Here is a 14,169-nt window from a genome sequence, read left to right as displayed (position 1 = left end):
TCTTTAATTGCACCACAATCTATCATTTCACGCAAGTGCTGGCGAACTTCTTCATACATAGAAGGTGGAATTCTCCTGTAAGGTTGTTTAAAAGGTTTATCATCATTAAGTTTAATGTGATGTTTAACCAAATCTGTTTTACCAAGATCTGTGGAAGACTTAGAAAAATATGCTCCCAATTTCCTGTTGAGCTCTCAAGTACTGGTCTTCTGTCAAGTTGTCTTTGTTGATTTTGTTACCTAAATCCTGTAAATTTTGGAAAGACTGTCAATTATCAGGCTTAGGAGAAGACACTGGTTCAGGTTTCCATGAGTCAACAACTTTGATTTCTAAAAGAGAACAGATATTTGTATGTGATAGAATTCTAATTGGTTTACAAGTAATATTGCAAACACGCACAGGAACTCTAGCAGTTGTCCCTTCACCATCAAGAGAAACAACTCTTGGACACACATTCAGTCCAGCTAATTGAGGTCTATCAGTTGCCTCAGTAAGAGCTGTTTTCACACCATTCGGTTTCCTAACAAGACCTGAAAGAGTCGAAACTTCGTTAGGATGTATCACAACTAGAAATTTGTTGGTTGACTTCACTGAAACCAAACTGGTACACTTCAACGCATCCAAAGCAAGTCTGTATGGTTCTAATGAAGATGTACTACTGTTAAAAAAAACTGTTACAAAAACGTAACACATTTGTACCAATTATACCAGGTACACTTTGTCGGTATTCTCTATCCGGAACAACTAATATGGGTACAACAATGCTGGGTTCTAAAATAGAAGGTATTAAAATATCTCCCTCAATATAACCTAAATAAGGTAACTTTGTACCACATGCACCAACAACATCTAGGTTAAAATATGACATACTACACAATTCAGGTTTTGGATCCAAAGTGTCTAAAGTTACCATTGACCCACTATCGACAAGTACATTTGTCTCAACATCACATATAATAGCTGAGCCCTCATTGGCTTTTCCAACCATTTTATCTGCTAAAGAATCAGATTGTGTTTTAGGGCGAGTACCAATATTGACTTCCCCAGATTGCCCTACAACTGAGGAGTCTAGGCTTTTGGGTCATTCTTAGTTTTGCTACCATTTGAACAGAAGTGACTACGCTTATCATTATATCTATGGTTAGCATTATCCTTTCTGTTGCCATATCTGGGTTTTGATCTGTCATAATCTGGGTTATATCTGCCTCGTCTCGGTCTGTTGTAATTACTGTTCCTGTAACTAATATAACGTCTCTATTACTGGAACCTGCAGCTTCTTTGGGCTTCTCTTGTATCTGTTTTTCTAGAGAAAGCATTTTATTCATTAGTAAGTTCATTTTACTTGTGAGTTCATCAACAGTTTTCTTGTCAACTGATGTGGACTGTTGAGCTGCGTTTACTGTTGCTGAAATATTACTAGAAGCAACTAATTCATGTTCAACTGAACGTACTTCTTTCAATAACCTGTTATAATCAGAAATAGTATCATATTTATTTCTGGTTAGTATTTTCAGCTTCTCGTCACGTAAACCTGTCCAAACTTTGGAACGCAACATATCATTTCTAGCAACAGAACTAACATGACCGCTCTCCACTGCAACTTGTATCAAAGCCTCTAGTCTGCATCCATATGCAGTCACATTCTCTGAAATTTTCTGAGAAGCATTATAAAAAGTCTGCATGACAGATTCATTTGTTGAAACTTCACCAAAAAGAATGTCAAGTTTATCTAAAATATCTTTACTTGATGCATGTTCACCAACAGAAATAAGAGTACGCCTAGCAGTACCACGTAAAGATCTGCGAATAACCTGTAAAATAACATTTTTAGGTAAATTTTCTGAAATCAAACACTTGGTTTCAAATCTCCATGCATCATATGATTCATCACCCTTCAAAGGTGGTTGGTCACCTGAAAAATAAGGCAGCTTAGGCGTCTCATATTTGGGAACCTGAAATTGTGAAATATTCAGAGAATTATCAATTGGTTGTGTCCCTGACTCTTTAATAACCTCTGAAAGTTTCTTTCTAGCACCTCTAGGGTTAGGTGTACTAGTAAATCCTGGTTTCTGTAAAGATACAAACTCATCTTTAGTTAAAACAACATAATCACCGCTCTTCTTAAGTGCATCTAAAATCTGCTTCAACTGAGCATCAGATAAAGAAGAGTCTTTATCTAATCCAGTTTCACCGGTCTCTTTCCCTCCTTCACCCATTGTATATACTTGTTATGGCTATAGATAATAAAATAAACACACAAAATACAAATAACCTGTAATTACTGAAAGTATACCCCAACAGACAGAAAATGCTGAAATTCAAAAATTACTGCAGCTGAAATAATGATAAAATTAAATATGACCTGGCTACCACTATAGAATATACTCCTTGAAGAATTCCTCAACAATTCGTATAACTATAGACAATTTTCACTAATAACACTATTTTCAAATGCAGTTTTTCTCAGCTATGTATTTCCGACCAATTTTCTTACCAAAATCCCTATGAAAAACTATGTAAATCACCGACCAACTGTTTGGCAGTGTCAATACTGAGTACCAAAATAACAGCCTTACAAGCTAATTGGTGCTCGGTCACCAAATAACCTTGAAAAATTCCCGTAAACAGCCAGACTGTAGAAAATATTGTGTATGATATTCTTACCAAACACAAAAACACGTAACTATAATTTTGAAAATTCTCAAAGTAGGGTACACTATACTCAGTAGGGTACTCTACCACTAATTCCTACCAACTACAGTACTTTCTTAACTACAGTACTTTTATTTCCTGAAGTATTTCTGGTTTGTACACGATGATACTTCAATTCTCAAAAAATTCAAACGCACGCTATACCGTAATGCTAAACTTATTATACGGATAATATGTATATCTTACACGATTGTCTACTAATAATATTAACGTGAACACAAACTGAAACACAAAATTTGACATCACAACACGTAACATATATCACTTACCTCTTCCGCTCCTCTTCTCAATCAAACATCTACGAGATTATGTGCAGTGCAAAGAATTTGTGCAAACAGTATGGTACAGAATGAGTGTTCAAAAGTTGGGCAAGAATAAATCAGGCCAAAGATAGCTGTCTAATAGTCTATCCGCAATAATTCTCCGATCCTGATTTCCTCCGATCAGGAATTACTCTGCTCCGATTAAGATCCTGTGAAATCTTTGGATCTACATCCTTTATATCCTCACAGATCATAAATCCACCTCTAAAACTACAATCCTCAAATCTTCCCCCCCCCCCCCCCTAAAAAACTAAAGTTCTCTCTAACTTTGACGGATCGACGTCCTGCCGATGTCCGATCCTCGGCGATCTCCTGCCGTCCATACACTGTGGCCAACGGAAGCCATACTGGCCACCAATGTCACAGGGCTAAATTAATCAGCAGTCCCGGCGTAGGTTCGTTATTCTTTTTTTTCCGTAATATAAAAAGCCTAAAACATATAATAACATGAAATTAACAATCATGGTAAAATAAAGATAAAATAATACAAAATTGCACAAACATTAATTCACGCGTCGGGTAAAGAAATACAAAATACAATATTAATGAACAATAGATTTAAATATTTCTTACCACAGCGTCTGGTGAATTAACTGAGGATTGTTAAATAAATTCAAAATGATTTGAATTCGTATTTAAGGTTTTCCCATCTTACTCGTAAGAGAAGAAAGACAGCACTGAGGGCCGGAGGATTTTGGCGGTGAAAAGTGCAAAGAGGATAAAAAGAACAGACCAATGTATATCTTTCTCTCATTCTATCTCTCATTCAAACATGTAAGACAAACAAGATGATTGGACAAACATGACAAGTGTTCACAAAACTGCACGGACAAACACACGGATGAATTGCCTCGGGAACTTCCGTTAATATCCGCGATATTACGTACATTACTGAGAAGCCCCGATTCAATTAAATAGCAGACGATACAACATAAAAGAAACCTGACGGACACTATCGGAAATATGGCGCATGCGCGAGGGTTAAGTGTTATTTTCCCGCTCTGGAAAAGACTTAATGCACGGCGCACGTTACTATTAAAGATAAAAACAGTATAAGAAATACGATCCGTGACATAAACTGTAGATTTTTAATGCACTAATAGGTTCTGTTTTTGGAGTGAACATATAATTAAATTGAGGCCTAATGGTAAAAAATATATCACAAATCGTCGCACTTATTATCGTTACTTTTCGAACATTGATTTTTTGAGCTACGTTTTTGTATAAGAAAATACATTTACCACTTGTTCATCAGTTTTAATCAAAGTTACTTATAGTTCATACAAAATATATGCGCCAATAAAATTGTACGCAAATTTACTTAGAAATAATAGATATAGGCTCATTTCGTAATCAGAGACTTTTTTTCGAAACTGATATTAAGATAATTCATCATCGTTAATTTATTTTCTTGATATTATATTTTTCATGTAAATGAGTGTCAGTATTGTCTTTTAGAAATATAAATGAAAACGAAGTAAACAATATATGTCTTACTTTCGTAATTATAAATTAGATATAAAACGAAAAGGACGTAGCTTATATTCGTAATCATTTCATTTTTTTCCCCACCTTAGGCCTTTCGATTTTAAAGCGGTATTATATGAATTCTGGTACCGTATAATAAGTGATTGAAACATGAACTCTTTGTTGCATATCTTATTTTAATCAAGCAATCTTGTTAAATACAATAAACATGGGTATAGAAAGGTTTTGTATTCGGTAGGTGATGAATTTATTGGAAATGCCCATAAAGATTTTGATTGCATTTACGTTTAGGTATTACTTGATTGGCCGATAACAAAAATAACTGGTAGAACGCCATTGTTTCAAGCTCGTTTATAAACGAGGATGCACGGACATTAAACGCAAGATAGAGTGAATGTACATAGATTATCTTTTCGAAATCATATCCGTGTTTTTATTTAAGTGCGCACCCTATTTGTTCGTCGGATATGGTACAAAAATCAACGATTAAAAAGAATAGAAAAAGTGGAAAAGTTACAGGTCGCTCAACACGACAAAAACGAAAATGTTGCAGGCTCGGATTGATTGAGCCTGTTCATAGACGGTAGTGGAAATGCATGCTACCATCCACGCCCTCTAGCTCCGGGTAAAGTAAAGATATAATCATTTGCGTGAGGTTTGAGTTGAAAATAAACAATGAAAATCGACTTTTTATCACTTTGAAACGTGGTGCAAAAATAGACGTGCATGTTAATGTTTGCAAAAACTAATAAGTCTCACTTATGACAAGGAAAATAGTTACCGATTTATTCCGAGATAGACCGATTATATTATTCGAAATAATGTCATAATCTTAAACTAATTCCGAAATGATGTTTTATTGATGATTTTTAATCATTAGCCACTTCTGTAATACAGGAAAAATCCTCAAAAGAAATCCAAATAAAACTTCGAAAATAAGGTATTATTTAAGGACAGTTACCTTTACATTTTATTTCTTTTTATACATGTATTGCAAATTTATTCAAAATATAATCAACAAAATGATCAACAAAATGACATATAACCACAATTTCTTTATTAAAATGCATGCGTTGCATTGCATTGAAAATTAGACAAAGAAACATTGTAACAAAAATGTCATAACTGTTTATGAAATTCGAGCAAATATTGATGTTATCAAGTATCCCAGTCATCAACAGTAACATTGTGAATACATTTTTGTTTTACGAATTCCATGTAAATGTTATTTTGTTTTTGTTTTTGACTTTGAGATACACAACACTGAGTCCACTATCGGGGAATCTAATTTCAACCGCCACAAGTCACTTAAAGACTACTGTTGTGAATGTTTATGAACACACAAAGAAGATCTTTTGGAAGCCTAGAAAGCTTCAAAGTAAATAAAATTCCATATTCGGTCTGATTAAGTCTGTTCCATGTGTAACAGCTTTATAACCTACTTGCACCGGCTTAAGCGGACTTCTATTATGGTAAAATGGCAAGCACGCGAGCAGCTTTAAGTATTGCACACTTCAGGTTAAAAAATAAAAAATAAAATAGAATTACAGAAATTCATTGACCAATAAAATCTGTAAAATGATCATTTTGAAGCAAAGAATGCAACCAAGAAGAATAATAGCAGACCCGGTTTGACTGAGTCTGTTCATGGGAGGTAATAAAAAGGGGAACACCTCTCACGCCCCCTAGCACCGGCTTAAGCGGAACTCTATTACATATATGTTGAATGGACTAGATGATCCCAAGTTAAATAGACCGTATGCAATAACTACAACTATTTTATGTTAACTTCATAAAATTCATATTTGCATACTTTATTAATGATGATAAGCAACTGACATTGTTCACATTATGAATTTATTAAATTACACATTTTATAACAATTGTATTGAAAATTTAAGGTAATGGACCCGTAATAGTGTACCTTATTATTGAAGAGTATTCAATTCCTGCTATACACATACTTTAACTAATTTTTCAAGAGGGCGAAGCTTTAAGCCCCACCAAACTTTTTATCTTTTTATTTCTGTTTTCTAGTAAGTTAAACTGTTTGTATTTCATGACTTATCATTGATTAATTGTACACCAGCGGATTATATTTTTTTCATTTGATAAACAATTTTCTGCTGTTTAAAGTAAATTTTAGCACTTATACAGAAGGGTGTAGGGTTTGAAAAACCGAGTTACATGTGGTAAAAGTTATTATTGGCTTTACTCTTTAGTTTACATAATGTTGAAGAAATGTAGGTAGGTTTTACTTCTGCCCGTGGCTATCTTTGAATGTAGAGAGCAAAATTAAAAACAGGCTCACAGGACTCGGCCATAATATTTCAGTGTTTGAGCTAATTTCTGTCCGAATTAAGTGAAATTCACTGGGAGGCTGAGATGAATTATAAATATGTACCACTCGTCTTGCACATTTTTAACGGTATCGTCTTTTTATATTTGAAAAGTGAACTGATTATACGATTTTCGATTTCAGTTTTAACTTGGTCCTGAAAAGGGTAATAATCAAACTTGTCGGTATTTTCTTATGATACCCTGATTCTCTTTTGGATTTGAGTGTCTTTAATATAAGGATATTGAACTGAATTTAGCTTAACATTCAAACGTATTACGCATACAGTAACAGAGTCATATGTCTCCCTTATTCTGCGCTAAAAGGTAAAATGTAATTTTGTTTTCAACCATATCGACTTTTCTGTTTTTTAGATAAATGATAACAAATTGTGTTGCAACCAAGATTCGGGTCAATAAATCAAACGGTTGTATTTATATTGATATTACTTTTACGTTCAAAGCATATTATGTATGCAGTTTACGGATACATGCGTGTTTCCTATACTTTACTAACAGGTACCCAAAATTACAACCTTGTAGAATTTTCTGTTTCAGAGTACGCACACAAAACAGCACTGTCAACTGTGAGTGATATTGTAGATATCGGTGTAGATATCGGTGTCTCTTCAGGTGTAGAATCGATTAAAAACAAGGTATGTGTAATTAAATTTTGAGTATATTGTGTATTTTAATATACTGGCAATTCCATTTGTTTTGTAATTTCCCCCTAATAATTGTGAACAGTATTTCTTTTCATTTCATTCTGTAAAGGCGGTCAATCACATTGAAGTAATATTTTATGGCATTCTTCAGCTTTCACGTATTAAAGATTTATTATAGGAACGAAAGGACCGATTAGATATTAAATTATTAATATATATATATATATTAAACCGTTAAACCGACAAAACCATTTCAGTATTAATTGCTTCTGAAGAAAATGCTTTGATTTATAAATAATAAGATATACTTCATTCCATTTTACATAAATTTTGCAGAATCAATTTTCTCCTTTACCATATTCAAAAAGGGAAAATTGCGCCCGCTTAAAATAATTGCGCCCGACGTATAACTGCCCATCGTACATAAATAGTTTTTAAACACTCTTTCTTAAAAAATGTACGAAAGATGATAGATAAGGGTAGATTTCTCGGAAGCAGAGAGCACCTAAAATAGTCTCACTGTTGTTTTTTTCTTACAACAAATGTTTCCTAAATCCGTCTTTTCCTTTCCATTGATTTCTTTAATTATTCAGATTTTGATTCCGGAATGAAACGAAAGATACAGCCGTTTTATTTTACTAAGTTGTTTTTTAAACAACTCTTAAGTGTATTAGATAGATGGCCTTTCCAATAAATACGCCATAGCAATCGTCCAATGGCGGTCGGCATGTTAAAGCTCGAAGACAATATCTATATTAAAACTGGAACTTTCACGATAACTTCTATATAGCTGTCGCCAATATATAGCAATGTTTTATGTTAAAAAGAGGGATCGTAAGGAATGGCATAAAATGCTGATTTTTTCTGATTATATTTTATTGATTTCGTACTCACATCTTTTAAAAAAGTACATAAAATATATTTGGAAACATCTGTAGTCATTTAAAACCTCATGCAGTACTAGAAAAGAAAATGAAAAATAGAATTAAAATGTCTGTAAATGAGATCAAGGTCATGCGCTTTATCTATTTGTGTTTGAGACAATGGCAATCTTTAAATATTCTTAAAACTTTTGTAAAAGTGGTAAAGGGAATTTATTTAAAATTCATGTTCATAAAAGAGTAAGCATGTTTGGAACAAATAAACAATTTGTACACATCTTAATCTTAATTATCTTCCATTAATTTATAATCAACAAGTTCACACAATGACAAATGACATTTAAAAAGGTGCATTTAAAAGGAACTGTTTAACTTTTAAAAGGTTAGTTGGCTGAGTCATAATGTTGAACACTGAATGTACCTAATGGCACAGGCAGTTGTGTTCTGGTTTTCTTTTCATTATAAGCAGAATTTCCATTTTATTGAGAAAAGAAGAGGGACTTTTTTGGCATCTGACAAACTTCTTAAAACATTTAACCTTGTCAATTACGTTTTTTCTTCTTCTAAAGAGTGCAAATCAATACGTACATATACTGATGTCAGTTAATAGATCAGTTTCAAAATAGCGTTTGGTAATCTACAAGTCCGACGGACTGTTAAATAGTACAGAAACTATTGCAGGTGGCGGTCACATGTGTCATATGACATGTAATTATAAATTACTATACTTTTAACATATCTGAGCACATATAAAATGCTTAAGCTAAGTTCACTGACAAATACGTTACTATTTAAATATACCATGATAATGGGCATCTTTGGCCAGTGCTGTAAGTCTCTGACCTTATATTACTTGCCCATCACCGGTTTTTTTTTTCGAGCCTTGCTTGGTATAAAGGAAAAATTCTTGATGTAAGAAAGCCATCCTGCTGGCTTAAGTCATTGATCTATCAAATGTATTGGATCTATCAAGGTACCCGACCTTGCAATAGTTATGGGCGCCTGAGGTCTTCCTTCATCATTAACGCTCAAAAGTCGCCTTATGACCATTATTTGTGTCAGTGTGACATTATACCGAATTGCTTTGTCTAAAGTGATTGGATGTAAATATTGCACATGTTTCTACGGTTCAAAGCTACCTAAACCATGAATATATTGATCTATGATACAAAATTCGACGGCATTTTGTCTATCAAAACTGGTCATGTCAAGTACATGATATGGTCCGATACCATCGGTAGAATATGAAGTACATGTTTTAACACCCTCTGCCATAATCAACACAGTTCTACCCGAACTAAACGAGTATTATATATACACTTATCGTACCTACGATTAAATTAATGGTCAATACACTTTATACTTCAATATTGAAAATTTATTTACCTACAAACATTTCAGTTGACTTTTTTTATTTTTTTTTACTTTATCTTATTACTATTTTAAGAGACCTAATATGCCCTAGTTTATTGCCTATTGATTGTGCTATTTTACTTTATCATTACTGTCTGAGGAACATAGAGTATTAAATTCGTATTATATTTCCAGTGGGATCTCTATAAAGCCCAGACTGCCCACTGCAGAAGAGAAGGAGACGGCTGCAAGGATACTGAGACAGAGACGGAAAGAGGTGGAGCAGAAGAGGCTGGAAATGGACAGACGAGAGAAGGAGGAACGGAAGAGGAGGGATTCGGAGGAGAGAAGAAATAGGACAATGAATGACATTGTAGACTTGTATTACGATAGATAGTTAAATTTTGATTGAAGTGATTAAATGAAATTATGTTGTTGTTTTGTGTGACAAATATTTTTTTCAGGTATTTCCCATTTGAATTCTCAAAAATCTTGTTAGGATTTATCAGTGTCAGAATTTTTCATTTTTTGTTCATATAAATTTGAAATTACACATATATTTCAATAGTAAAGTTTTATTTACTAAACTTTATAAATTCAGTTATTATTCATCTTTCATTTAAGTTTTGGTTACCTTTACTTAAGTATAGTTTGAATTCCTTAAGCATACAGCTCTATTAATAATACTTGTTTTAAGTTTAGTCTTAAGTTAATAAGTAAGTTTTGACTTTTGCCAGAGAGAATGCTACATTTTTCGCTTGCAAATTTGATAAAGCTTTTTTTTTACTAGCAATATTATTGAAAATTATACAATGTGGACCTGTGACGAAGTTTGTAAAGCCCTTTCCTTTTTATTGAACAACATTTACATCGGGTTTGGGAATGCAGTTTTAAGACAAGTTGGTGGTATTCCCATGGGAACAAATTGTGCACCCCTTGTCGCAGATTTGTTTTTATATTGTTATGAAAGAGACTTTATGTTGAACCTTTCTCCAGATACGCAGGCAGATATTATAACTGCATTTAACAATACATCACGCTATCTGGATGATATTCTTAATATGGATAATCCGTTTTTTTGGTCATTTGTTGGGTACTATTTATCCTAGGGAACTTCAGTTAATTAAAACTTCGGATACTGATGCTTCACTTTAGATTGACATCTCTCTATTTATGACAATATTGTACATACCAAACTTTATGACAAGAGGGATTATTTTAATTTTAGTATTGTAAAGTTTCCCCATTTGGATGGGGGTGTACCTCAGGCTACATCTGGTGGGATATATATTTCTCAGTTACTTCGGTTTGCCAGAGCGTGTAGTCATGTCAAGCATTTCAATGAACGTAATCAATATATTACAAGTAAACTTCTTCTGTAAGGCTACCGTTATTACATACTGCGTAAATATTTTGCTAAATTTTACTATCGTAATTCTGATTTAGTTTTAAAATTCAATAGTAATTTAAAGACACCTGCGAGAAGGTATTTCTAAACCCGTTTTTTTATGGGGATGTGGTTTACAAACTTCGTAAGATCTTTGGTCATGGTAATTTTCCAAATGTATTTGGAAAAATTATCAAACGTTTTATTAAAAGAGGTTACGACACAACTGTTTTGAGACATACCGCATGTTTAGTGTTCAACCCGTTTACAGTTGTACACTACGCTTCTCCCTTTGATTGCGTCTGACGGAAGAGGGGGGGGGGGGGGACTCTATGATAAGCAGTTTTAAATCCTACCAGGACTAAACTGTTTTGATATTTGTCTTCTGGCCTGTTTCGTCGGGCCCTTAAGGGTGTTTCTCTTGTTGCTCTGTCTTCTGAAAAGGCATTGAGTACATACGTTTTTGGTTCTTAAGGTTTGCTTATTATATATTTATACACGAACATTTTTGTGTTCTACATGCCATGCCTTTTTGTTTCCATTACATGTGTAAGAGATTCACCTGGAGGGGATAACTTTTATGTACACTGTCCCGTGTCTTTGGAACATGATGGGGGTAAGAGTGAGGTTGGGTGCGCACCATAAACCGGTTTAAGCTCCCCAGTGGTGTTTTTGCCACTGACCGTTACAAGGCGGTGCCCCACTGTTTGTTCGTTTTGTCCTTGAGTGCTGGCTTTGTGTGTGTGTGTGTGTGTGTGGTGCACGCGTCCGCGTGCTGGGGGTTTCGTTTTGAGGAGGCTGCGTTTTTGGTACGTGGCATTCCCTGTTTGATATTTGTCTTTGTTTGTTAAGTATAACTTCAGACTATTAGGCTATATTTCAGAAATTCATTTTACTTAAATTTTCAATTTTTCAGCTTAATCTTATTTTTCATAGGAGATAGGAATGTAATAGGACAGAATTCTTACCACTTTTATATGTTATTAATTTTCTGTCATTTTCAGTATGGAAGTCGCCATTTTGGAAACTCTAGCTAATGTTAAGATAATACGCCTTTTGTCATTGGTCAGAATTTTACTATATTCTATTTTCTTTGGTTAACATATTTGATTGGTTTAAGAACTTGTTTATTCCTTAGATTAACCAATCAATTGTTTTTGTTCTACCACTGACCATATATATACCGAGACACAATAGTGTATCGCGATCGGTCGGTTAGATACTGCACCTCTAAGGTCAGTATAACAGGGCTTAGCCTTGACACTAAAACTTGGACTTAGTCCACTGCTCATAAACGAATATCGTTGACCATTAAATACGGCCATATCATTATATTTTCAATTAAATCAATATAAAATATAATTCTTTAAATACAGTTAGGACTTACAATATAATTATCATTCATTTAATAGCTAGCTTCTATATTAGTATAATTGAATATATACTAAATAAAATATATTAGTCACTATATATTTAGTTCGTCTTTAATAACAGTGCCCAACATCCAGTGTCCCACTGTCTACAAGTGTGTTCATGATTATCCGTCCGTCTGTCCGTGTAACGCCATTGTTATCACTTGCTGTCCGTCAGTCCGAGGTTATGCTAGAACCTGGGACCACTATTACAACAGGAAGTCCGAAATATTCGCTTAGAATACGCAAATAATATATCTGTCAGAATAATTTTTATAATTGATGTATTGTTAACTTAACATATAAGCACATATAGTGCTCGACTCCCTTTTCATGCTATCTTTGTTATAATTATTGTTGAATTGCTGTTAATAATAGACTTTGGGTCATTTGTGGCTGATTTGGGCTCATTATGTCGATAGCTGTATCCCAGCATCACACATTGAGTCATATACAATAGTTAAAGGGAACCGGACATTTAATAGAGCAGGTACTCGTTGTAAGACGTTATGTTTAAATTTGGACCAATCAGAAACAAGTTCTAAAAATAGCACGTCTGCTCGGGTATAAATAGATAGATGGATGACAGAGAGCTCATTCGGTATCCAGCGGTTGAAGAAGACACATCGAGGATTTAACTAATAATCTATAATCTCTACCTTGATAAGGAGACTATTGCAGTTACCCTGTCAGGGCGGATAAATTATTAAAAAGAAAACTTTGGAAGTTCTTAGACTAAAGAAGAGTAGCAGAATTTCGATAAGGTTTCGAGCTATAGGGCCAGCGCATAGGAGTTTAACCTTAAAGGTAATTGAATGCTATAGACAATAGCATATATAGGCTGAACATCGGGAAGCTGAGACAGAGACCCAGAGTTTGGTAATCTACTTAGATAGTAGGAGAGTTCCAGCTTATAGAAGGTTCAGCATTATTAGCGAAGTACAGCCAAGGCATCGGCGATATACCTATATGGTAGTTGAATGCTACATATGGTAGCATATAGGCGCTGAGCATCCAGGAGTCAGGGCATTAATATAGAGTTAAGAGGACAGAGGCCGAGCATCTATGCGATAGGACTCGTATGTTGTTGATTCAAAGACATTGTCTGACGGGAACAAGTCTCCAGCCTATAGAAGTTTGAGCTGATTGAAAATTGTTAGTTTGAAACATTTAGTGATTTGCCTGATCCTTGAAATTGTCTAGTTCATAATAGAAATCATTTACAAATCATAGGTACACGAATCATTTAGGCAAGGTAGCCAGAGGAAAATTCTATATATGAATAATTTGGTCTCACCAGCTATACGTTTTAACAAATGACAATCTATTTCGTTTGTCAGCTAGTCTAAGACATAGTCACCTTAGGGATAGGACCCATTTCATTCTTCAAGATACTAAAGGCGTAGGCACTTCCCTGGGTCATATAACCAGGATCCTGACAATATCAAGCAACGAAAAGTATTAGTTAAAACTTCACGGCTTGTCCTTTTAATTAAAAAAAGTTAAATGTGAATTTTAAACAAAGTTTATTTGTAAATAATACTCTGTGTATTGAAACATCGTATTTAGATTTACAGGGAGGTTTTTAATCTATAAAAAAGTATTACTAAA

At 34.1% G+C, this 14,169-nt stretch overlaps 1 protein-coding gene across 1 annotated transcript in view; it reads left to right on the top strand.

Moving 5' to 3' along the window:
- The window catches only part of LOC128552099 (uncharacterized), a 36,167-nt gene extending 23,466 nt beyond the window's left edge, over positions 1–12,701 (top strand). The window contains exons 5-6 of the mRNA XM_053533110.1: positions 7,419–7,516; positions 9,955–12,701. Of these exons, the coding sequence (XP_053389085.1) occupies positions 7,419–7,516; positions 9,955–10,116 (260 nt within the window). The 3' untranslated portion in view covers positions 10,117–12,701. The remainder of the gene's footprint in view (positions 1–7,418; positions 7,517–9,954) is intronic.
- The last annotated feature ends 1,468 nt before the right edge of the window (positions 12,702–14,169 follow it).

Source organism: Mercenaria mercenaria, unplaced genomic scaffold (assembly GCF_021730395.1).
Source record: "Mercenaria mercenaria strain notata unplaced genomic scaffold, MADL_Memer_1 contig_2041, whole genome shotgun sequence".
In the NCBI taxonomy this organism is placed as follows: domain Eukaryota; kingdom Metazoa; phylum Mollusca; class Bivalvia; order Venerida; family Veneridae; genus Mercenaria; species Mercenaria mercenaria.
Note: the sequence above shows the minus strand (reverse complement) of the source record. Positions and strands in the feature narration are given on the sequence as shown.